Raw genomic sequence first — 25,907 nt, 5'->3', positions numbered from 1 at the left:
AAAACCTCCATGGAAGGGAAATTAGTTTTGTTTTTCTAAAAAATAAGTTATTCATAAAATTTGGGAGCAACACCTTTTCAACTTGAAAATGACAAGATTCACAAAACAATTCAACACATCCCCATTCTGAATGTGGGGCTCTGAAAACAAAAACAAAATGCTGGAAATCTTTTGTTGAACAGTCATCTAGACTTGAACCGTTAGCTCTCTCTCTCTCCATGGATGCTGCCTTCCCCCTTATGATCTCCGGCACTTTGTTTTTTCGTTTTCAGTACTGATTCCAGCATCTGCAGTAAGTTGCTCTTAATAAGGTTGTCGGGGAAGGTGGGACTGCAGATTTCAGAATACAATCTCATTGGTATCTTGGTGAATGTAGGAGCATAATTGTGAGGCCGAATGGTCTCGGTCTGTTCCTAAAATGTAATATGGAGGTGTCGGTATTGGACTGGGGTGGACAAGGTCAGGAGTCACACGACACCAGGTTATAGTCCAACAGCTTTATTTAAAATCACAAGCTTTCACTCCAATTTCAAATAAACCAGGTGGATTCTAACCTGGTGTCATGTGACTTCTGACCTTTTTCCTAAAATACAAATAGACAGTGCTGAAGAAACTCAGCAGCATCTGTGGACAGAGAGTCCTTCAGAATCATCTGACTTCTCCCCAGTTCAGATTAGATTAGATTTCTTAGTGTGGAAACAGGCCCTTCAGTCCAACAAGTCCACACCGACTGTCCGATGAGCAACCCAGACCCATTCCCCTACATTTACCCCTTCACCTAACACTACGGGCAATTTAGCATGGCCAGGTCATCCAACCTGCACATCTTTGGACTGTGGGAGGAAACCGGAGCACCCAGAGGAAACCCACACAGACACTGGGAGAATGTGCAAACTCCACATAGGCAGTTGCCCGAGATGGGAATTGAACCCGGGTCTCAGGCGCTGTGAGGCAGTAGTGCTAACCACTGAGTCACTGTGCCGCCCAAACTCAGCGAGTTCCTTCCTGAAGAGGGACTTTTGCCCGAAACATCAATTTTTCCTGCACTTCGGATGCTGCCTGACCTGCTGCGCTTTTCCGGCAGCACTCTAATCCAAACCCTGATCTCCAGCATCTGCTGTACCCACTTTTGCCAAGTTCTGCTGAAGGGTCTCTGGGAGGAAAAAAAATCATTCTCTCTCTCTATCCGCAGATGCTGCTAGAGTTTCTCCAGCCCTCTCTGCCTGCTTGTTATCATTCTCTCTCTCTCTCCATCCATAGATGCTGCTAGAGTTTCTCCAGCCCTCTCCGCTTGCTTCATTCTCTCTCTCTCTCTAGCCACAGATGCTGCTAGAGTTTCTCCAGCCCTCTCCGCCTGCTTGTTATCATTCTCTCTCTCTCTCCATCCACAGATGCTGCTAGAGTTTCTCCAGCCCTCTCTGCCTGCTTGTTATCATTCTCTCTCTCTCTCTCCATCCATAGATGCTGCTAGAGTTTCTCCAGCCCTCTCTGCCTGCTTGTTATCATTCTCTCTCTCTCTCCATCCACAGATGCTGCTAGAGTTTCTCCAGCCCTCTCTGCCTGCTTGTTATCATTCTCTCTCTCTCTCCATCCACAGATGCTGCTAGAGTTTCTCCAGCCCTCTCTGCCTGCTTGTTATCATTCTCTCTCTCTCTCCATCCACAGATGCTGCTAGAGTTTCTCCAGCCCTCTCTGCCTGCTTGTTATCATTCTCTCTCTCTCTCCATCCACAGATGCTGCTAGAGTTTCTCCAGCCCTCTCTGCCTGCTTGTTATCATTCTCTCTCTCTCTCCATCCACAGATGCTGCTAGAGTTTCTCCAGCCCTCTCTGCCTGCTTGTTATCATTCTCTCTCTCTATCTGCAGATGCTGCTAGAGTTTCTCCAGCCCTCTCTGCCTGCTTGTTATCATTCTCTCTCTCTCTCCATCCACAGATGCTGCTAGAGTTTCTCCAGCCCTCTCTGCCTGCTTGTTATCATTCTCTCTCTCTCCATCCATAGATGCTGCTAGAGTTTCTCCAGCCCTCTCCGCTTGCTTCATTCTCTCTCTCTCTCCATCCACAGATGCTGCTAGAGTTTCTCCAGCCCTCTCTGTGTACTTGTTGCAGATTTCTACCTGGCTTTTATTTTGTTTTGCTGTGAGAGCAGTTTACTCTCGGTGGGTAAGTGCCAGGCTAGATAATGGGGAGCACAGAGAGGTTGCAGTGAGACCAACTCCCCCCCCCCCTCATTGTTGCAGTTGGCCATGTCTCTGATGCCAGTAACTTGAATCCCTTTTCTAGAGTTGCCAGCAGCTCGGAGCCAGAGTCCAGCCTCCAGGTCACCTCCCCCTGCCCCGGGAGCCTGGAATCTTCAAAAGCCGGTGTCCGAGCCCCGGAGCCCCGCACTCCGAGCTACAAAGGCGAGAGCCGGGGCCAGCGGAGAAGCTACACCTCTCCGGCGGACAGCGAGGCTTATTACGGCGAGACTGACAGCGACGCGGATCACACGGCAGCAGAGAGGCAGCGGAGGCAGCGGCGGAAATGTCCCGGAGCCGCCCCCCGCCTCAGCGAGCCCCCGGCCAGCTCGGCGGATGAGACCTCGGAGCTCAGCGAGTACGACAGCGCCCCTGAGCCGCCCCTAGGGGCACAGCAAGATCCCAGAGGCGGGCGCCTCCCCCTGGAGACTCAGGCCGGCCTCAGCAGGCAGCCCATGTTCCAGCCCAGGAGAGTGGAAGCCAAGGTCAACATCTGGCAGCCCAGGCTGGAGGGGGCAGCCCCGCGGCCCCCGCCTGGCACCGCGGCCGAGACCAGGCTCAGTGGCGGCCAGAACCCTGGCACCGGCTGCCCCTGGCCTGCCCAAGCCAGCGCGGCGGACACCGCCAACCGACACGGCATCCTGGGCACATCGGAGGCTGACAGCGGGTTCCAGGAGGCACCTGCCCACACCGCGTCCCCAGAACAGAAGCTGCTGCCCACTCCCAGCCAGCCCAGCCTGAAAGACACACAACTGGTGCCCATGGTGGGACCCGTCAGCAATCCAGTGGCTGAAATCCTGACCACGACTTACAAAGAGAAGGCCAAACAAGCCAGTAAGTTTCATCGCCTCCAACTCCAGTTGAAATTTTTTTATCAAAAGCTGTTCCTCTGACCTGACTTGACTGGTTCTGTGTGCTGCTATTTAGGGGACCATGAGATCATGGGGATTTCAAGGGTGTGAGTTCACCTCTCAGAAAAGCCTGTTCACCAGCCGTGATTTATGACATAGTAGTCAGAGGAACCTCATTGTTAAACTTGACAAGACTTTAAAGGCAGTTGTTCAAATGCAGCAACTGGGAAAACGTCTGCATAGGCAGTTGACTGTTTTTGGGCATGTTATATTTTAAAAGTTGTCAGAATAAAGCAAAGCTAATAACTAAACTTTGAGACCTGGACATGTGTGAACCACTGTTCAGATTTAGAATAAAGTAAGAGAGTGTGATGAAGTTTGTCCAGCACTTCCCCGTGAGATTTGTCCAACACTTCCCAGTGAGACTTGTCCAACACTTCCCAGTGAGACTTGTCCAACACTTCCCAGTGAGATTTGTCCAACACTTCCCAGTGAGATTTGTCCAGCACTTCCCCGTGAGATTTGTCCAACACTTCCCCGTGAGATTTGTCCAACACTTCCCAGTGAGATTTGCAGGAAACAAACTGGAGTTGGAGAGGGGGATTTGGCTTTGAGATGTGTGGAGGCGGGTTGTGAGGTGGAGAGCTGTGAGGGAGGCATTTCTGGGGAGTATCATAAGTGAAGACCCTCCAATGTTTGAAGGGAATGTCAGAGTCAGATGCTCAAAGGGCACAAACTGGGGATTAAAGCTGAAGAAACTGGCAGCTGGAGTTAGACAAGGCTGTGTAAAGACAGATAAAGCAGAAGTTTTGTTCAACTCTGGTGAACTGCTGATGACAATATTCTATTTAAATGTTCAGTATTTAAAATTAAACGTGCCATAAATCCCATATAAAGGGAAGAGTGAGCTATTTATATTGGTTCCTGTTATATTTTGCAGCCAGTGTTTCCATCTGTCCAAGCAGAGTTCAGTGTGTCGATCTGAATAATTATCAGCTTTGGACACTGTTGCCTGTATTCTAGATACAATGATTTCTTGCTTGTCTCTGACATGTTTCAGATAGGAAAAGTATTTCAGTCATTGACTTCTCCGTCGGCGGCCTAGTCAATCATCACAAGGTTTATTTTTAAATAAGGTGTTTAAGTAAATCTTCTGAAAGCTGGGGTGAACAAACAGATGTCATAGCCCATCACAACGCCATTTGCTGTGTAGTTGGGTAAAAATAGTCAAACTGACAGAAGTTGTTCTATCCATCTCATTGTCTGCTCGGTGAAGGGATGTAAAAGGCATTAGAGAGTGATTGAGAGCAGTAGAGGTTTGGTCACACTCCAGCTTTTGAGGTTCCAGTCTCTGTATGGAACTGAAGGACATTGATTTGCAACCAAAGGATTTGCAGAATGCAGAGATTTCAAACCCAGGAATCAGAAAGGAGTGCCGACAAACATCTCAGTTATGCAGGTATTTGAATCAATGTACATACAGTATATATGTATTTAAAATGCTTATTGTCCAACAGAAATTCTGTAATGAATCAATGTGCATAGAACTAGAATTTATGCAACTGAAATTCATGTCACATCTCTCACTCCGAGATAAGATCTGAATTTCAGCACAACATTGTTTAGCTTGACATTTCAAATCAGAGATATGAAAAGTTAAATTTGTCCTTGCGGAAACTTGACTACCAATGTAGAAATCCGTGAGCTTTGTAAACAATTTTGTATCCATTTAAAATAATGGGCAGATTGTTTAAATATGGTTAAACAGGCCACATGTGTTTGCATTTCAGATATATAGGATACATACATTAAATCTCTGCATTAAGAGTACAAATATTCACTGTATGGGGATAGTAATCCTTTATCCAATGCAGCTAGCATGCAAGTAGGTGCGGTCATTACAAGGTAATTAAAGCTATCTATAAAATGTAGAATAGGTTCTATCATTGTAAATTTCTTTGGTGCAACTTACTCAGTGAGAATGCAAAAAAGGTATCTGGGTTTTGTTTCAATTTTCCAGATATGTCCCAAATACAGATTACAGGAGTTAGCAAGACTTTCAATGTGTGGGTCATCCAACGTCTGCAGTGGTGGTGAAATACTGAAGTTTTGTGCACTGGCTGTGGATAGTAAGATTAGAATCGTTATTATAATGTTGTTATAAATAAGTTTTCAATTCACTATAGCCAGGACAAATTAAACCCTCTATCTCACTGTTTTATTTTGGTGGCAGAAGTGAACAGATATCGGTCAAAGATAAAATTTCTAAGTAGTCTCTGTCTAAACATTTCAACAGTGCCACTGAATTAGAAAGAAAGTCCCTAGCACAAATATGTGGTTCACCTGTCATTCCTTGTGGTTTATTAATACTAATGTTTTAGGATGACCAAACTTGGGATTGCTACAAATGGAAATAAGAAAATCATGCTGTTGACAATAGAAGATTAATAGGATTAAGACTTCCTTTACTTTCCATATCACTTCAGATCTTATTAAAAACATAAAGCTGCATTAATGTGTACAGAAAGCTTTCAATAACTTTGTACTTATCCACATATTAATCATTAATTAAACACAAAGATATTTCCCCAGATATGGCAGTACCGAATGAAACAATACATTGTACAATTCACTGAGACTGCTATGCTCCTCTTCCTCAGAGAGAAAAATCAAAGAAAAGATCTGTATTACACTTTAAAGCAACTTTTCCAAAAGTTCATCAGTGAATAGCTGGTTTACTGCTGAATGATTTTACCTTGATCAGTTTAGAAGATTAATTACCTTTTAAATTAAAAGCACTAGTGTCTGCTCCATATCTATTTTGTATGATTCAATTTAAACTGGGATAGTTTGTGAAAATTTATATAAATATGCCATATTTGTCAGGTCACTAGCTAGGAGTTCTGTGGCAAATAATCACCACCTGACTCCATAAAGCCTGTTCAGCATTTGTCAGGCACAAGTCAGGTGTGAGATAGAGTATTCCCCACTTGCCTGGTTATAGCAGTTCCAACAACATTCAAGAAGCTGACACCATTTAGGATTAAGCAACTTGCTTGATCCACACCCCATCTAACACCTTTAACATTCACTCCATTCACCACTGCCACACAGTGGTAACAGTCTGTACCATCTGTGAAGTGCACAGCAGTTATTCACCAAGGCTCCTTTGTCAGCACCTTCCAAATCAGCGCTCCTCACCATTCAGACGGACAAGGGCCGCAGATCCACCACAAACAAGTTCCCTTCCAGCTGCACACCATCTTCAGTTGGAACTGTAACGCTGTTCCCTCACAATCACAATGCCGTAAGCCTTGAAATCCTTTCCCAATAGCATTGCAAAACTACCTAGGTTACATGAATTGGAGTCATTCAATAAGGTAGCTCACCAAGGGTAACTAGGGATCAGCAATAAATGCTAGCCTTGCCAGCAACCTCTAAAGCCTTAGAATGAATACAAAGAAAAACTAGCCAATTTCTCACTGCAGTTCACCCATCAGGTCAAGATTAAACAAAGTTTTGTAATACAAAAATTGGCTCAAAAATACATCACCAACATTTTAGGTCAAGTACTCTTATTTTAAAGTTCATTATAAATTTCTTAAGCTATATTTCTGAGGCAAACTTGTCCTGAGATAATTCCATCCTCCCTTCAATAGTGCCTCTGAAGCACCTCTGCTGAAAGAAATATCTAATTGCAGCCCAATAAAGTTCACATCAGTAGACTTCATTTTAAATAGGGACATTGGAGTTGTATATGCAGAAATTTCCATGCAATCCATGCAAAAGAAAGATTTTGAATTTGATATAAGAGTCTACAGATGTTCTGCCGCAGCAGCTTTCCCTCAGACCCCAATTGCAACATTTCTAAGTGTCACAAAAGGCAACATAAACATAAAACTTCACAATGAATCCCTCAGGCAGAAATAAACATGCAATTTCAGTTAGCCAGTATTTAGTCTGCAAGAGGTAAATTTGTTTCTTTACATCACTTTACCAGTGCAGAACTCTTTTGAGAGTAAGGGCTAGGAAAAACACTGGATCCGATCCTTTTTATTTGTTCATGTAAAATGGACGTTGTTGGCTGGGCCCTTCCCGAGTCACCCTGCAGAAGTGATGGTGAGCTGCCTTCTTGAATCACTGCTGTTCTTGGGGTGTAGCTGTCCTATCCTCACCGTAGCTCCAAAATTTCATTTGAGCCATCACAACATCAAATGATGTCCTGGCCATTTTCCTTGCTTTGTAACTGGAAGAGATGAGGGCAATGTCTCTTTGTTACTTTTTTGTGTAATTCACTCCAGTCACTGCAGCTGATATGGTAGAAATAGACCCAGTGAGGGATTGGCTTGATCTATCTCACCTATGTCACACAATGTATTTCCTCAAACAAGTGTTAGTGGGGAGGAGAAGGCTGTGAGCAAATTTGATCGAGGTGTTCAGAATCACGAGGGGTCCAGACAAAGTGCACAGGGAAATCCTGTTCCTATTGGTGGAAGGGTTGTAAACCAACATGACAAGACAAAAAAGTGATTAGGATCTGGAATGCACTTCCTGAGAGTGCTGTGAAGGCTAATTGGTTGGGGGCTTTCAAAGGTTAATCGGATAATCAACAAAAGAAAAAGAATTGCAGAGCTATGGAGAAACGTCGAGAGAATGGAAAACCGAACCACTTTTATGCAGAGTCATCACCCGTATGCCAGACTAAATGTGTTGCAGCCATTCTATGATTCAAGACAAATGATGTCACTTAGTCATTTGCAATGTATAAAGGGGGCTATGTTTTCTCTTACAATCCTCAGGTTATGGACATTTTTTTTCCAAATGACTGGATGATAATATGGAGAAGATTCTGGAAGTTAGCTCAGTCAATTGAGAGACATGTATATTTGTACAAGAACTTTAAATAATTTTTTTTGTGCTGAATACAGGATTAAATTTCAGACTGATGGAGGATGAGATTCTTTCTTCGTGTACAATGCCGATTATTGAACATTTCTAGTTCGGCTAAGATGAAAGTTAAGACCATAAGTTGGTGTTAATGATAGACAACACCAGCTCCTTTGATTTGAACCCAGCTTCAGACGACTACTCTCAATAGTTTATAGGGGTTTATAAAATCATAGATAAGGTGTCTTTTCCATAGGGTGCGGGATTTCAAGATTAGGGTGAATATTTTTAGGTTGAGAGGAGAAAGATTTTGAAAAGATGTGGGGCTTTTTTTTTTACACAGAGTGGTGGTGGGTGAAATGAACTACCAGAGGAAGTGGTGGATTTTATTTTCCTTTATTCATTTATGGGATGAGGACATCACTGGCTGGGCAGCATTTATTGTCCATCCATAATTGCCCAGAGGGCTGTTAAAATTCAACCATTATTGCTTTGGGTCTAGAGTCCCTTTAAGCCAGACAAGTAAGGGTGGCATTGTCTTTCCCTAAAGGACGTTAGTGAACTAGATAGGTTTTTCCAACAATCAACAATGGCTTCATGATCATCATGAAACTCTTAATTCCAGATATTTATTGAATTCATATTCCACCATCCACCATGGCGGGATTGAAACCCAGGTATCCAGAACATTACCTGGCTCTCTGGTTTAATAGTCCAGCAATAATACCACTGGGCCATTGCCTCCCCCTGGTATGATGATGCTGGTACAATTACAACATTTACAAGACATTTAGATAATTACATGAATAAGAAATGTTTGCAAGGATAAGGGCCAAGCACAGGCGGGTGGGACTGGTTTATTTTGAGATTATGGTCAGCACAGACTGGTTGGACTAAAGAGACTGTTTCTGTGCTGTATAACTCTATGACTCTGTAGGTGTCAAAATCTCTAGCCATCAGGACATCTCCGAGCACTATGCAGATATGTTTTGATGTATAGTCAGTGTTATACAGTAGGAAATACACCATTAATTTGTGCACAGTAAGTTCCCACAAACAACAATAATAAAGACCAAATCATCCATATTCATGAAGTTGATTATGCATCAATGTTCATCAGGACACAAGGGACAACCATCGAGCTCTTCTTTGAATTAGTGTCATGTGATCATTTGTATCCATCTTAGAGAGCAGATGGCTCCTCAGTTTGACATTTCATCTGAAAGACAGAATCTCTGACAGTGCAGCAGTCCCTCATTACTCCACTGTAGTGTCAGCCTTGGAATTCTGTTCTCAAGTCTCTGAAACAATACTTGAACCCAGAACCTGCAGACTCAGAGATCAGAGTGTTAGCTCTGAACTCCATGTCAGCAATGGCACTATGAACCAGTATCAAAGGAGTCTTGATTCTTTATCAAGTTTTGCTCTGTTTCGCTCTTGTGTTAATTCTCCAAAGGCCAAAGCTTGTTGCAACCCTCTGTGTTCCTTTCATCACCATTCTGGAAAGAGCCTGTCTCCCACAAGCGATGGCGGCATTAATTTGCAGCTTTCTACTGTTTCGAGTGTTTAAAATACATTTGATTCATTCACCCAGTTCTGAGTAGATGAGTTCCATAGTGTTTCTGTAGTTCTCAAAATAACCTCTGAGCCACAAAACAATTTTTTTCTGATGCAGCAAAACATCAACAGTGACTTTGGGATTTGCAGTTGTTTTGAACAAGGCAGGGTAAGGAAAATTCATGCTGGTAGTTAGGGATTTCTTTGTTTATCTTTCAGTTTAGAACACCTAATTCTCTTGTGTTGAAAATAAGGCTGTACCTTCAGAATGTGTTTGTTCCTGTTTTGTTTGAACAAGTAATAATTTGTGACAGTTTTTTTTCTGTTTGAACTTCAGAGCTTCATCGCAGTGAGAGTGTGCAGGAAAAGCAAGTGAAAGAAGCCAGGACAAAATGCAAGACCATCGCATCTCTGCTTACCTCCGCGCCCAACCCTCACTCAAAGGGAGTGCTTATGTTTAAGAAACGTCGTCAAAGAGCAAAAAAATACACCCTGGTTAGTTATGGAAGTGTGGACGAGGAAAAGCAGAATATCGATGAGGATGGCGAATTGCTGCCGACTAGTGAGTCTGAGTTCGATGAAGAGGCATTTTCTGATGCAAAAAGCTTAACGAATCAGTCAACAGGATCAGATTGGGATGGTTCTTACCTGGACATGGAAAAGTCCAAATCTGAGTCCCAGGGTTTAACTGAAACCAAGGGAAAGGGTGTGATGCTATTTGAACACCAGAGACAACGAGCAGGGGAATATATGGTGGAGGAATCTCCTAATCAGAGGCAACACAGTCTCCAAATGAAACCAAAGTCAGAGGCCGAAGTGAGGAATTACAGTCTGATGAATGGAGAGAGTACCTGGCCCAGCAATTCAAATGTATGCAGTGGAACACCTACCTCTGAAACTTTAAAAAACTTTGCAGAAATGAACCTTTCTGCTGCAGAGCCCTCATTACAGGTGATGAGACCCAGAGAACAGCATCATACACAGCACTTTTCACCAGGTACCTCCTTCCTATCCAGCGTAACAAATAGGACTGCGAGGCCATTCACTCCAGGGTTTCAGCAAAGCCGAGCAGCACCAACGTATTCTGTCTCTGCCCCAGTTTTATTCAGGAAAAGTGCAGTTCCTGCGATGTCTTGGGATCAAGGTACCGGGCAAAACAAACATGCAATGCCTTTCACACCACCATCAGAGGTAGTCTCTTCACCAACTGTGAATCCTAAAACCCAACCTGTGACAGCAAAGGAAACTGGAGCCCCGAAAAGAATGGGGCTACCTTATACACCAGGACCTATGGTGATGACATCATCAGCAGTCACATCACCACCACCTGCTGTGATGTCACCACCACCAGCTGTGACGTCACCTCCACCTGCTGTGACGTCACCAGCACCACCACATGCCGTGATGCTGCCACAATCTGTGATGTCACCACCCTCGGCCATGATATCACCACCCCCAGCTGTGATGTCACCACCACATGTGACATCACCACCCCCACCCTTGACATCACCACCTCCAATTGTGACGTTACCACCTCCGGCCATGATGTCACAGCCCCACGTGACATCACCACCTCTCACCATGATGTCACCACCACCTACAGCAGTACCATCTTCACCACCTCAGGCTGCAGTCACCAGCACTGCGAACATCCGACTTTCTTCGGCATTGTCCCCACAGAAGGAGACTGAGCCCATTGCTGCTATTAATGCAAACTTCCAGGCTCCCTCCATTGGTGGTACCTCATCAACAGTTTGGCCAACCAATCCACAATCAGAGAATCTGGCTACTCGAGAGCAAAGAATTGCAGTCCCTGCCTCTAAAACTGGCATCTTGCAGGAAGCTCGGAGGAGAAGCACAAGGAAGCCAATGTTTACAAAGACTGAACAGATAAAACCTTCACCAAACCCCGAACTTCTTTCTTTGGTTCAAAACTTAGATGAAAAGAAACCAGATCATTCAGGGGCTGGATTTGAGTCAGGCCCTGAAGAAGACTTTTTGAGTCTTGGTGCTGAAGCATCAAATTTTATGCAGTCCCAGGTGCGTAGGCAAAAGGTCCCCCCTCCTGTTGCACCAAAACCTTCCTTAAAGCCCCAGTTAACAGGCCATGGTTCTCCACTTGTGAATGGAAATCCTACACCAGGGTCACTCCAATCGAAAGGAAAGGGGGCTGAACTCTTTGCTAAGCGGCAAAGCCGTATGGATAAGTTTATTGTGGAATCGGTTCCTAATTACACTTCACAGGCAAGAGGGCCATCTCCCACTCCTTCACTTCCCTCTACATGGAAATATTCTCCGAATATCCGGGCCCCACCTCCTATTGGCTACAACCCCATGCATTCCCCATCATATCCACCAGCAGCTAGCAGATCACATGGAGCAACATCAACCAGCAAGCCTGAAAGAAAGTGGAAACCAGCAGGGAACCAAAAGGTAGGAATACAAGCCATTGATTTCATGAGACATCAGCCATATCAATTAAACCCAGCCATGTTCAGCTTTGATGAATCCAACCTGGGGACACCAAGCTTACCAAGAAATGCTCCATTGAGGCAAACTGGTCAACAATCCTTCATCTCAACAAAACAGGTTCCTGTGAAGACGACGAGAGTCTGTGAGATTCGTCGTTTCTCAACACCGTTGCCTACTGTTACTCCCACAGTTATTGCTCCAAGATCAGCCACAACACTTGCTGAGCCAGTTTGGATGTCCACCCCTCCTTCCCCACCACCAACACCAGTCAAAATATCCAGTTTCAATATCCCAGCTCCTCAAACCTCCAAACTAAACACAAAGGCACCAGAAGGAAGGCAGCAAGTAACCTCTGAAACTTCAGTGCTTAATTTGTCATCTAAGGAAGACATTCAAATCCCAAAGAAAACAACACATCATGCCCCAAGGCCAAGATTCTCAGCTGTAAGAGGTGGAATGAGTTCTCACACATGGAGACCTGGGTCATTCTAGTAATAAAATATGTTTACAGTTATCATGATTCTGAGTGACAGTCAAAAGACTCTTTCACATCAACAGGTCTTGCATCTCAAAACGGAAGGAATCACTCGTATTTATGTAGCACTATTCATGACCCAGGCTGCCTCAAAGTGCCTTTTCACCAATGAAATAATTTTCGAATTATAGTCACTGTTGCAACAGAGGAGACGCTGCAGTCAATCTGCACGGTTCGCGTCCACAAACAGCAATGAAATAAATGGTCAGATCGTCTGTTTTTGATGTTGGTTGAGGGACATCAGCTCTACTTCTCTGCTCTTTTAAAAGTGCCATGTGAGATTTTACATCCCCTCGAGGGGGTTTGTTTTATCGCCTTTTCTGAAAGACAGTGCATCTAGTCTTCATGGATTCAGTTCTCAACTCAGGGCACAAGTTTGTGTCAAAGATGCAACTTGCTGAGCTACAGCTGACCCCAAGGAAACACTACTGTACATTTGAGTACTTTAACTCATCAACATAAAGCCATGCAAAGAGATTAACTACATGCTGCTGAGTCAGGGAGAAAAACGGCTTGTAATTTGCACATTGTTTTTGGATAATATGGAGCATCGTGCTTCTCTTTTTTTAAAAGCATCAGCGTGAATTAATATTACACCGAGGTCCCAATGCATTGCCATTATCTAGTAGATCTTTCCATAGATTTCTGATCAATAAACCATGACTATCTAAAGTTGAACAGACTTGAACATGAACTCAAGGCAATGATATCATCCTGAGCACATCATGGAATCCATCTCCCTCTTTTACTATTGGCAGGATTTCTACCTAACACCGCAGCATTGCTATCTTTTTGAAGGATCCTCATTAAAAACATGTGCAGTCCCTTATTCTATTATGTGACATATTAAGTATGTTCTGGAGGAATCCTTGAATTTGAATTGGCCAATGACAGTTACCATGAGGATCAGCTCACATAAAGATGTTCCAATATATCAGTTATAAACTGTCACACTAATAATTCTAAGCATCCCATCAATAGATCATTACTGTCATATAGTATGCTGTAGTGGTGACAATCATTTGTGAAAAAGTATCAGAGGAGAAACTCCTGGAGACTCCTGGGAATAAAATAATGATAGAATTGAGTAACTGAAGATGCTAGGATGTATCTACTGTAAGGCAAAGACCTACATTATTCCAAGTATTAACTCAATGTATTGTCCATTTAGGCTCCTGTTTCCAATGTTTAATATTTCACATCAGCAGCCAAAGTAGGAAAAATGACTGCATTGACAATGACATACCATCTCTAAATAAACAGTGTTGAGCCTGTACTTATTAATTGTGCTCATGATGTTTAGTACCAACTGCTACAATATTTTAACACATGCACGGGATGTCCAATGCAGGCACCTTTTGATGCTGTCTAATTGGAGCAAAGACCACCATTGGACTCTGAGCCATCTGACCAGATGTAATACCAAGCTGAACGACAGTGCAGCACAACTCATCAATTCCACTGTGTCAAACAATAGGAGTCACTTCATTGTGTGAAACGTTTTGAGGCATTTCAGTCGGGAAAATGCTAGATTCATACAAGTGTGCTATTTATTAAAATGAAATGATTTGTCCTGAATTATCTTCAGGAGTGGCTTTAACTTTGTTAAATACTGAATATGAACCGCAGATCTCATTAGAGGAAAATGAACTCGCTCTTGAAATAAACTGCTTTCTGAGAGAATATGACAGGAGTGTGAATATGAAATATTCTTGACTGACAAAAAAGAATGATTGTGTACCTTCTCTTTTCCTTGCATTAATCATTGAGATTAACAAGAAAAATGTGGATAGAATGGCAGGCAATCAGTGACACTGGACAGAAATGATAGAGGATTGACACGAAATGTTGGAAAGATTGGGTCAGATGCGATGTTGTTTCTGTATGTGGTGAAGGAAGCAGAGTAAATGGAGCCTGAGAAGATTTCAATGATCTGTGCTGGTTTGAGCTATTAAGTCTAATATTGCAAGGGTAATTAATTTGCAATATTTTCTTCACAATATGGTTATGACTTACTGACCAATCACTGAGCTCCTGAAGAACTTGTAACATTCAGTAGTGAAAATCTTGACTTTTATTTGGCATTTCAAGAAAGCACCCAAGTGCCTTAATAATTAATGTTGCCAAAGTATGAGTTCATCAACTTTAGAAAAATATTTAGGTTTTGGAATGGAAAGTTTCAATTTGGTTTGTATTATTGATCCAAACTGAAGAGTTGATTTTTTTTTGCTGTGTGAAATTGCTGAAGTTTGTAAAGCCTACCTCTCACATAATTTCACCTTTTCATCACCACAACCGTGTATTTAGCTTTGTAGAAACAGCACTCAGGAGACTGACATTAACATTTTCAAACAAAATTATGCTACTTGCCCACTATGCACATTTGACTGTGCATAAAACCCTTAACACTGATAATTGTACCAAACTATCAAGTAATTCTAATTCAATCAATGACTGTAAGATGCAGCAAATCCAAAATAAAAGCAGAAATGACTGTAAATGCTTCACAGTCGAGAGTGTGGTGCTGAAAAAGCACGGCCGGTCAGGCAGCATCCGAGGAGCAGAAGAAACAATGTTTTGGGAATAGGTCCTTCATCAGGAATTCTCTTGCTCCTTGGATGCTGCCTGACCTGCTGTGCTTTTCCAGCACCACACTCGTAACTCTGATCACAGCATCTGCAGTTCTCACTTTCTCCTTGTAAATACTTCACAGGTCAGGCAGAATCTGTGGCGAGAGGTTAGGACTCCTGCAGCAAGTAATTTACCTCCTAATTCCCCACAGCCTGTCCACAATCTACAAGTCAGTGGGGATTACTCCCATTTGCCTGTATAACAGCAGCTCTGATAACACTCGAGAAGTTCAACACCATTCAGGACAAAGTAAAGTACTTGATTGGCACTACACCTATAAACATTCACTTCCTGTGTCACAGACACTCAGTAACAGCAGTATGTACCATCTTCAAGATGCACTGCAGAATTTCATGAAGGCTCCTTGGCAACACCTTCCAAACTCATGACTGCCATAATCGAGAAGGACAAGGGCAGCAGATACATTTGGTGGCATGGTAGCTCAGTGGTTAGCACTGCTGCCTCATAGGGACCTGGGTTTGATTCCAGCCTCAGGCAGCTGTGTGGACTTTGCACATTCTCTCCGTATCTGCGTGGCTGTTCCTTCAGTGTTGATGGGTCAAAATCCAGAAAGTGACCCCCTAACAGCACTGTGGGTTTCCTCCCACAGTCCAAAGGTGTGCAGGTTAGGGTGGATTGGCCATAGTAAATTGCCCGTAGTGTCCAGGAATGCACAGCTAGGTGGATTAGCCATGGGAAATGCAGGTTTACAGGAATAGGATAGGGTCTGGATGGAAGTCAGTGGATCTGTTGGGCTAAATGGCCTACTTTCACACCGTAAGGATTCCATGAGATTGGAACATCTTCACTTGCATGTTCTCTTCCAGTTACTGTCTTGACTTTGAAATAAGCTGTCCTTCAGTGTTGATGGGACAAAATCCAGGAAGTGACTCCGTAACAGCACTGTGGGTTTACCTTCAGCACATAGATTCAGCAGTTCAGGGGCAACTGGAGATGGGCAATAAATGTTGGCTTGGCCAGCAAAGCCCATGTCCCAGCAGTGAATAAAAACAAATATTTCAGGATTGTGGCTGTGTTTTTCAAATAGATATTGAGATGAAGGTCCATTGATGTGAGATCTTAATTTGCTTTCTCTCTCCACAGATGCTAACTTTTCTGCTTTTAAAAGAAATAATGTTTATCAAGCAAAGACCCCTTTGTAGCCAGTGAGGCTGTGGAGAACTGTGCCCTGAGAGTTACAGATTGCCAGTGAAAGGAATAACATACTTCTCATAGGTTTTAGGACAAGTCAGACCAGTGTTGTTGCAGTAAAGAAAGCAATGCAGCTTTGCTCTGATAGGAGATAGATCTGCTTTGATTCTCATAGATGTGACATTGCTTTTTTGTCAACTGTATACGTTTATAAGATTTTTAATGTTTAAACTGTTGTGTATGTTAAAGTGCTATGTATGCTGATGTAAAATAATAAAATGTGATTAATTGATACAACTTGTGAGCTGCTTAGAGAGTAAAATGTGGTGAGCAGATATACCGAGGGGGACACAACCACGTCTCCAGAACAGACTGAAAGATGGGAGTCAACGTGAATCATTTGACATCTGTTGGAAGAAGTAGGATTAATGCCTGCTGAGAGGTATTACCCTATTCAGAGACGAATTCACAATGAACTTCTGCACTGTACAAAGTCATCTCCCACTAATGGTCTCTGAGATTCTCTGCAGATTAAAGCTTAGGACGCTGCTGTCAGCGTTTTAGGGAGAAAATCCATTTGGTTCCTATGTTATCAAGAGCTTGTTTCCTTCTCTTTTAATAGTATAGTCATTCCTATGAAAGATGGGAAAGACTGTCAAGGTATTTGGAATTGTGAGGTCATGTGATGAAAATTGGCAATCCTGTCCAACAGCCTTCTTTAAAGTCATGTTATCTTCTTTACTCCTGAGATGTGGGAACCTGTGGAGGTCACAATTTGCTGTGACTTACCTTGAGAAGATGGTAGTGAGTCTTCACAATGCACTTTAGCAGGTTTGATCCAATTTGGTGGTTTGTTTAGTCACTGAAGAGGGCAGTTAAGAGTCAATAATGTTTATGGGGGACTGGAGTTACATATAGGCCACTGTTTGTTTTAAAAACCCATCTGATGGCCACTTTTGCTGAGACCATTGTGAATTACCTGAATTGTTTTCACACTGAATTCAAACTCTCAAGTTGTCCTGGTAAATTTGAAGTTTGTGTTGTCTGGATTATAGGTCTTGTACACATATCACCACTACACATTACAGTGACATCAATCCTAGGTGAGAGTGCAAGGGAGCCCCTGACAGACATAATAGATGGAGTCAGGATGCAGCTCACTGCTTTTAATGATTTGTTCGGTTTCTCTTAGTTAGTGTTGCTGGCTATGTGGTGTCTGGGAGCCCTGTTCATGGTTCTCTGAACAGCAGCCTGAGAGAAGGGAGGAATGCTGGAGGGAGAATTGACATGCAACACTTCCATCATCTCCAAGCAACTGGCACTATTCCTTTTGGCCTGGAGGCAAAGCAAAGGCAGAATAAAATAGAAAATATGAAACTTACGTTCAAAGTACACAGGCTTATCAACTGGGTAGCTGTAACCAAAGCTCTGATATCCTCTAGCTGATCACAAAGATGGTTAGGCAGGTAATTCTGATTCTTGGCAACCTGAGCTGTGTACCGAGAGTGTCATTTGAACTGACTTTCCCAGTTGGCTGATATTTTTATATCTCTCATTTGTACTGATACTGCCATGTGACACTGCAGCATGTGACAGCACATTTTTCATGTTCTGAGAGCAGCATAATTCATCGCCCTGCGATCAGTCACATACGTCACCAATGAGAGAAAATCAACACTTCAATGGAGATAAAAAGAACACAAGCCAGAACTGGAGCATGACGGTGGATGGCAACAGAAGAGGGTGTGGAAGATGAAGAATAACTATATTATTTTTCAGAAATATACAATTAAAATCTGCTATATTTCTGTTCAGTGGGAAGATACAAGTTCACTGTAGCCAAGAGTAAGTAAGACTCTAAACCTTGGTTGAAACTCAACTTGGATAAAATGGTCTGCAGCCAAAATGATGAAGAAGTACCAGAAGTTTCCCTTCTTGTAAGTGGCTCAAGACCATTGATTCTTACAGTACATCATGACTGGGCTATCCAATTGGTCCCATTCCTTTCACCTTTTCCTCAAAGCTCTAGTCATTACACATAGTTTGTCCTTATTCCATAAAGACTGTCATGATTCTGAACTTCCACTCAATCTCCCCGTAACTTGCTCTTTCTCTGTCCTTCATCCCTGACACTGTCCTAGTGATTCCCCTTGGCATCATCTTCACAGCTTTGAAATTCTTCCTAGCATGGTCTGGCCAGAATTAGCACCATATCCCTCAGATTGTTGTGGAAGGATAATCAAAGTTAGAAATACAAATGAATCCAGCCAGTGACACCTGGGGTTTATATGTAACTCAGCAGGATGTTCTATGATGTTGCTTGTGATAAACTGGAGAGTACAATAATCCATAATAATCTAACTGAACCCAGCTATGTCTACACAAGTGGACTGAATGGTAGAAAGATGATAATTGGGATAGAAAGATGGAGGGAGTGTAGTTTAATGAAAAATATCATGGCAGCAGGTTCCCAATTGTGATGATAATACAAATACAGCAAGTAATTATAATTCATAACATAATTAGACAACTGTTAACATAAAACTAAAACATTTGTTCGTAACAAAATCACGTGATTGTGCATGTTTAAGACCATAAATAAAGGTACTCTGATACAAAATTGCCACCCCCAATTCCTCTCAATTCCTTGTCCTATGGGCAATGAGGGTAAGTGTTTTGCACTGACTGCATGCCTCCGCCACTTCAGAGATTGAATAACTTGACATAGCGTTTTAAAAGTAGCTGACTGCCTCCTCATTGCAAACATCTAATTGTAACATAATTTTGGAAATTTGCAAAGGTTGTAAGACTGTGATACAGGACATGTGACAGTGATTGTATTCCTGTCTCAGCACACTCTGAAAACAGAGAAATTGATCTAAAAACTCTATGGGCTCTTTAAGAGCAGGAATACACATTAAGTATCAAAGTTAGTGAAACAATTCAAATGCTATTATTTGAAAAATTCAGAAAAAAAGTATCAAACATATACAGTTACACAGCACAGAAACAGGCCTTTCAGTTTACCAGTCCATGCTGACCATAATCACAAACTAAACTATTGTCACCATCATGTACTTATCTAAATATCTTTTAAACATTGTAACTATATCCACATCCACCACTTCCTCTGGAAGTTCACTCCACACACGAAACACTCTATGTAAAGAAAATGGCCCCAAAGTCTTATTGAAATCTTTCTTCTTTCACACTAAAACATGGCCCCAAGTCTTGAAATCCCCCATCCTATGGAAAAGACACTTGCCATTCACCTCATCTGTACCCCTAATGATTTTATAAACCTCTATGAGGTCATCCCTCAACCTTCTACTCTCCAGGTGAAAAGGTCCCAGCCTCTTCTTATAACTCAAATCCTCCAACATCCAGGTAACTCTCTTCTGAACCTTCTCCGATCTAATAATATCCTTCCCATAACAGCGTGACCAGAACTGGACAAAGCATTCTAGAAGAGACCCCACCAACATCTTATACAATCTCAGCATAATGTCCTAATTCCTATTCTCAAAGGTCTGAGCAATGAAGGCAAGTGTGCTAACCACCTTATTAATCATCCTATATATCAACAACGCTATTACTCTACCAACAAACACATTGACTTGGACCCCATTTACCATCCCCTGAGAAAAATAACAGGAAATGACATCACGACAGGAAAACACCACCAACCTAAAGAAACCGAAACATATAAATAGAAAGCAGGAATCATCAGCAGTGCTTTGTCCTGAGGCAAACTGAAGATGTTATCTAGTATGTTAACGAAATGTCTGAAAATGAACCTACCAGCTCAGTGAGCAAACCTACATCCAGAAGCTAACACTATATATATGTGATACAGACTTCAAAGAATTATGTACCTGAATGCCTTGGTCTCTCTTCAACAACACTATGCAGGACCCTACCTTTAACCGCCTAAGTCCTGCCCTTGTTGTATTACCAAAATGCAAAACCTCACATTATCCAAATTAAGCTCCATCTGTTACTTGTCCATCCATTGACCCAACTGATCAAGATGTCTTTGTAATCTTAGATAACCTTCTTCACCCTCCACTGTACCACCAATTTTGGTGTCATCTGCAAACTTATTAACCATGCCTTCTATATTTTCAATTCCTGTATTTGAAGAGCCTTTCACATGAGTTATAATCAATTGTGTAGGTCCCCGCCCAAGAACTAAAAGTGGGAACCCATATTTGTTAACCATCATGTCTGTGTCTACCAGATTTCCGAAGGCAATTCCCTTACAAAGTATCAAAGCAAAAAGGCTGGTAGAGGATTTAGTAGCTTTCTTCACACAATATAGGCCACTTAGAGATATTCAGTCAGACCAAGGGTCAAAGTTTACTGCTCGGCTGTTAAGGAGGTTATGGATAGCTTAGGTATACAGCACTTTAAATCCAGTGCATATCGTCCTGAATCCCAGGGAGCTTTAGAAAGGTGGCATCAGACCTTGAAGACTATGTTGAGAGCATACTGTCAGGATTACCTGAATGATTGGGATAAAGGTATCCCATTCATATTGTTTGCCATTAGAGATGTCCAAATTAATCTACTCAGTTTACTCCCTTTGAGTTAATATTCGGTCATGAAGTGAGAGGGTCTTTGAAATTAAAGAAAAGTTGACAGGACCAAAGTTGGAGATCTCACACTTAGATTATGTATCGGAGGTGAGAGAGAGATGAAATCGAGCAGGTAAGTTAGCTAAACAGCACCTAAAATGGGCACAGTATGGAATGAATCAGGTGGCAGATAAAAGCTCTGAGACTCTGACTGTTTCCCGAGGGGATGATGTGTTTGTACGTTACCAGTGATAGGAGATCCCTTCAAAACCAGGTTTAGTGATCCCTATCAAACTGAGAAAACGTTGAGTCAGGGGAACTATCTCAAAGATGCCAGGTAGGTAAAAAGGTATCGGGTATGTTATGTGGACATGTTGAAACTGTATTATTCTAGAGAGAAAGAACAGGAGAAACAAGTGATAGTTACTACCCCGCAGAATGAGGAATAAAATCCAGATGTGGATTTTGATGTGCCTCAAAATAGATTAAAAAAATGAAGAAGTCCTTGAGGATTAGGATAGGTGAGTAAACTTTCTGTCTCAGCAACACAGAATGCAGTTGAAATATTACTGCAGTATAAGGACACATGTAAGAATCAGATGGGAAGACTAATGCTATTGTCCATGAAGTAAATGTAGGGAACACTGGTCCAATAAAACACCATCCCTATCGGCTTAATCCTTTCAAAGCCAGACAGGTTCAGATGGAGATGGAGGCCTTGCTCGACAAGGACATCATTGAACTAAGCCACATTGAGTGGAGTTCACTGATCGTCTTAGTTCTCAAACTGGATGGGACTCAATGATTCTGTGTGGATTATCAGAAGAACTATGCCATTACAAAATCGGAGTCCTTTCCAATTCCTAGATTGGAGGACTGTATCAAGAAAATCGGACAAGCCAGTTACATCACCAAGTTGGGCTTAATGTGTAGTTACTTAATGTGCAGGTACCTTTATTTCTGTGTTTGTAACCCCAAATGAGCTCTATCAGTTTAAAGTGATGCCCTTTGGAAAGAAGAATGCAACCACCACATTCCAAAGACTCATGAACAGAGTTGTGGCTGAGTTAACAAACTGTGTGGTCTATTTGGATGATGTAGTGATCTTTAGTAAGTCCTGGAAAGATCACATGACAGTTGGCAGTGCTCTTTGAATGAATTCGAGAAGCAGAACTGGTGATAAACTTAAATAAAATGGAATTCATGAAAGCAGAGGTGACGTTCTTGGGATATAACATCAGTCATGGAAGGTTGACCCCACGGAATGCAGAGACGAAGGCCATTGAGGAATTTCCATGACCAACCTCGAAGAAAGAGGTGCTTCGATTCTTAGGACTCAGCGGATTCCACACTTCAGCAGTGTAGTGGCATCATTAACCGAATTGCTGAATACAAAGTTTTGGTGGACAGAACCATGCCAGGAGGCATTCGACCATTTGAAAGCCATATTAACCACCAAATCAGTTTTAGCTACACCAAACTTTTCAAAACCTTTTAAAGTCACCATCGATGCTAGTGACATAGGAGTTAGAGCTGTACTCCTGCAGGAAGATGAGGTTGGGATTGAATTGCCAGTTGGTTACTTTTTGAAGATGATCAACATCCACCAGATGAAATACTCTATGATTGAAAAAGAACTATTGAGTTTGGTACTGGCCTTACAACATTTTAAGCTGTATGCCACGAACACTGTGTTGGAGATGGTTGTGGACACTGACCACAATCTGCTTACATTTTATGTGAGACTATTTTGCTGGAGTCTTATGTTACAGACCATTTAATTTAAAAATCATACATATTACGGGTCAGAAAAATGTAATCTCAGATGCGTTATCATGGATTTAACTGATAAGAGTTTAGATGAGCTTTGTCTTTATTTCATGATATATCTATATCTATATATGAGAAGATGTTAAGGTGAACGTATATTATAGTTATCAGTATATTAAGGTCATGTGTTTAAAACAGCACAGAAAAAACTGAAGCCATCTTTTCATTATGATGGTTTATTTTTTCTTAAGGGGGAGGTGTTATGAAGATATGGGTGAAATATACCTTTAAGAGAGTAAAAACTAGCAGTGACAACACCAAGTGTTCTCAAGAAGGGCGTGCACGGCATGTGGGTGGCACAGTGGTTAGCACTCCTGCCTCACAGCTCCAGAGACCTGGGTTCAATTCCCGACTCAGGCGACTGACTGTGTGGAGTTTGTACATTCTCCCCATGTCTGTGTGGGTTTCCTCCGGGTACTCCGGTTTCCTCCCACAGTCCAAAGATGTGCAGGTCAGGTGAATCGGCTATGCTAAATTGCCTGTAGTGTTAGATAAGGAGTAAATGTAGGGGTATGGGTGGGTTGTGCTCCGGCGGGTCGGAGTGGACTTGTTGGGCCGAAGGGCCTGTTTCCACACTGTAAGTAATCTAATCTAAGACACAATGTAACATGTGCTTCAGCTACTGGGTAGCTGGTTGCCTGGATACAACAAAACAGATTTGAATTAGGCCAATCAGTTTAAATTATCCCCCAAAAAATACCAAATTCTAACCAAGTTTGAATTGAGTATATTGACAATCTTAAAAACCAATGACACAATCTGATGCTTTAGGGTATAAGACCAAGGAAAACTGAACAGTTGGGTGGAGAACTGCCACCAGACCAACAGATGTAGACTGCTAGTCAGAACTCTCTGAGAGGTGCCTGTCTAGGGAAGGAGTTTGCATAGAGAAAAACCTTAATGCTGATTTGGAGAGCCCATCTATCGGCAAAGTTAAAGAGAAGATTCCACGCTGGCTGGTTTTAAAATTTGAATTTTCCTGTAAATCGTAATCAGGGATTTTATCAGACAAGTATTATAGAAGAGAAGGTAACAGATAAGTTAGAGTAAGGAATTGTAAACAGTTGTAGGTTACTTATTCTCTGTTATACTTAAAGAAATAAAGTTGTTAATTTTTACTTTAAATAGTTCTTGGCCACTTGAATATTTACAGTCGACACCCGGGATAAATCATATCTGTGTTCCTGGTTTTAAATTAAGCAGGAGGGTTTACCCCATGTCATAACACAGTGATAAAGAGGGTAAGGACAAGGGGAGAACTCAAAACAAGAATAAGAGTCTTTAGAGTCAAGGCATTGACTGATGAATAGTTAATATAAATATGTAAGCATAATTTGATTAGATTAGACTTACAGATTAAATTAGACTTACAGTGTGGAAACAGGCCCTTTGGCCCAACAAGTCCACACCAACCCGCCGAAGTGCAACACACCCATACCCCACATTTACCCCTTACCTAACACTACGGGCAATTTAGCATGGCCAATTCACCTGACCCGCACATCTTTGGACTGTGGGAGGAAACCAGAGCACCCGGAGGAAACCCACGCAGACACGGGGAGAACGTGCAAACTCCACACAGTCAGTCACCTGAGTCGGGAATTGAACCCGGGTCGCTGGTGCTGTGAGGCAGCAGTGCTAACCACTGTGCCACCATGATGGTAATGATTGAATGAGATTGTATAGAAGTTAGAATGTGGGGAACAGAGCTTTGGAAAAGCTGAATTTTAGGCTGGCTGAAGATTACATCAGGAATGCTTTGGAATATTTATCTTCAGATGTGCCAAAATCATAGATGATGGATTCCACATCATGTGAACTGAGACTAATGTAGCGGTAGGCAAAGTTGTAAAAGTGAAAGTAGTCAGTCTTTGTGATGAAAAGAATAATAGAATCTAAAGTTTAGCTCAGAATCCAAATGGGCATGGACAGGTTGTGGACAAAACCTTTCATACTGATACACAAAGCAGGAAGGGCAATGGAGTTCAATGTTAAAAATTGAACAATTTTAAGTCTTATCCATAACTACCTTTCAGACAAGGTCTCTAGCAACATAGAGACAACAGAGGGGTCAAGAGAGATGATGCTGGTGAGAGTTAGGTGTCGATATTGTACACAAGAAACTGATGTCATTATCTTCCTATGATATTGTTGAAGAGAAACTTTATACAGGAACAGGACAATGATAGATGACAAGGGATGCCATAAGTAATGGTGTTGGGTGTGAACAGAAACCATTGCCACAGTTTCCCTCTAGGACAAATTTTACTCCGTTGTTTCTTAATGAAAGACCATGAGAGTAAAAGTTTTGAGAGAAACCTTGCATACTTGAATAAATGCAATTGACAATCTCATGACTTTATGTTAGGCAGAGCAAATATTGTTCTGACATTTGCAAACATGGAAATGCAAAAACATGTCTGCAATTTGTCAAGTAACTGCACTCACCTCTTACCTCATCCATTTATTTTAAATTCAATGATAAATTCAACAAATTGATCACTGCTCTCACAGGAGAACCCAGTGCAGTCACAAAGCCCATTCAAAATCATCTGTTGTACACCAGCCAATAAAAACCATGTTCAATTCACTCAACTGAAGGCATTTAGGCCAATTCCAATAGGGCACTCATCACTCTTGATGTTCAATGGCATTCCCATTGCCGAATCCCCTAATATCAACATCATGAAGGGCGTTACTATGGACCAGAAACAAACCTGGACTAGTTATGTAAATGCTATGGCTCCAAGAGCAGGTCAGAGGTGAGGAAATTGACAGCAAGTAAACTATCTCCCTCGTCCTCTATGGTCCATCTGCAAAGGAACAAGTCAGGAATGTGCTGGAATACTACTCACTTGCCTGGTTGAGCCTAGGCGTAATAACACTCAAGAAGCAGGACATCATCTAGGATAAAACAGCTGCTTGATTGGCACCACATCCACCACCTTCAATGTTTACTCCCTTCACCACTAACATACAGGAGCAGCAGTGTGTACTATCTACAAGGCACTGCAGCAGCTCACCAAAGCTCCTCTAACAGCACCTTCTAAACCTGCAACCTCTACTACCTTGGATGACAAGGTGTGCAGATACCAGAGACCACAACCTGCAACTTCCCCTCTAAGTCACATACCATCCCGACTTGGAAATATATCACTATTGCTTTATGTGCTCAGGGTTA

General features: G+C 42.2%; 1 protein-coding gene across 1 annotated transcript in view; it reads left to right on the top strand.

Moving 5' to 3' along the window:
• The window catches only part of LOC132834938 (synaptopodin 2-like protein), a 40,978-nt gene extending 24,383 nt beyond the window's left edge, over positions 1–16,595 (top strand). Inside the window, exons 3-4 of the mRNA XM_060854106.1 lie at positions 2,281–3,068; positions 9,867–16,595. Coding sequence (XP_060710089.1) covers positions 2,281–3,068; positions 9,867–12,493 — 3,415 coding nt within the window. The 3' untranslated portion in view covers positions 12,494–16,595. The remainder of the gene's footprint in view (positions 1–2,280; positions 3,069–9,866) is intronic.
• The last annotated feature ends 9,312 nt before the right edge of the window (positions 16,596–25,907 follow it).

This window comes from Hemiscyllium ocellatum, chromosome 43 (genome assembly GCF_020745735.1).
Source record: "Hemiscyllium ocellatum isolate sHemOce1 chromosome 43, sHemOce1.pat.X.cur, whole genome shotgun sequence".
Classification (NCBI taxonomy): domain Eukaryota; kingdom Metazoa; phylum Chordata; class Chondrichthyes; order Orectolobiformes; family Hemiscylliidae; genus Hemiscyllium; species Hemiscyllium ocellatum.
Note: the sequence above shows the minus strand (reverse complement) of the source record. Positions and strands in the feature narration are given on the sequence as shown.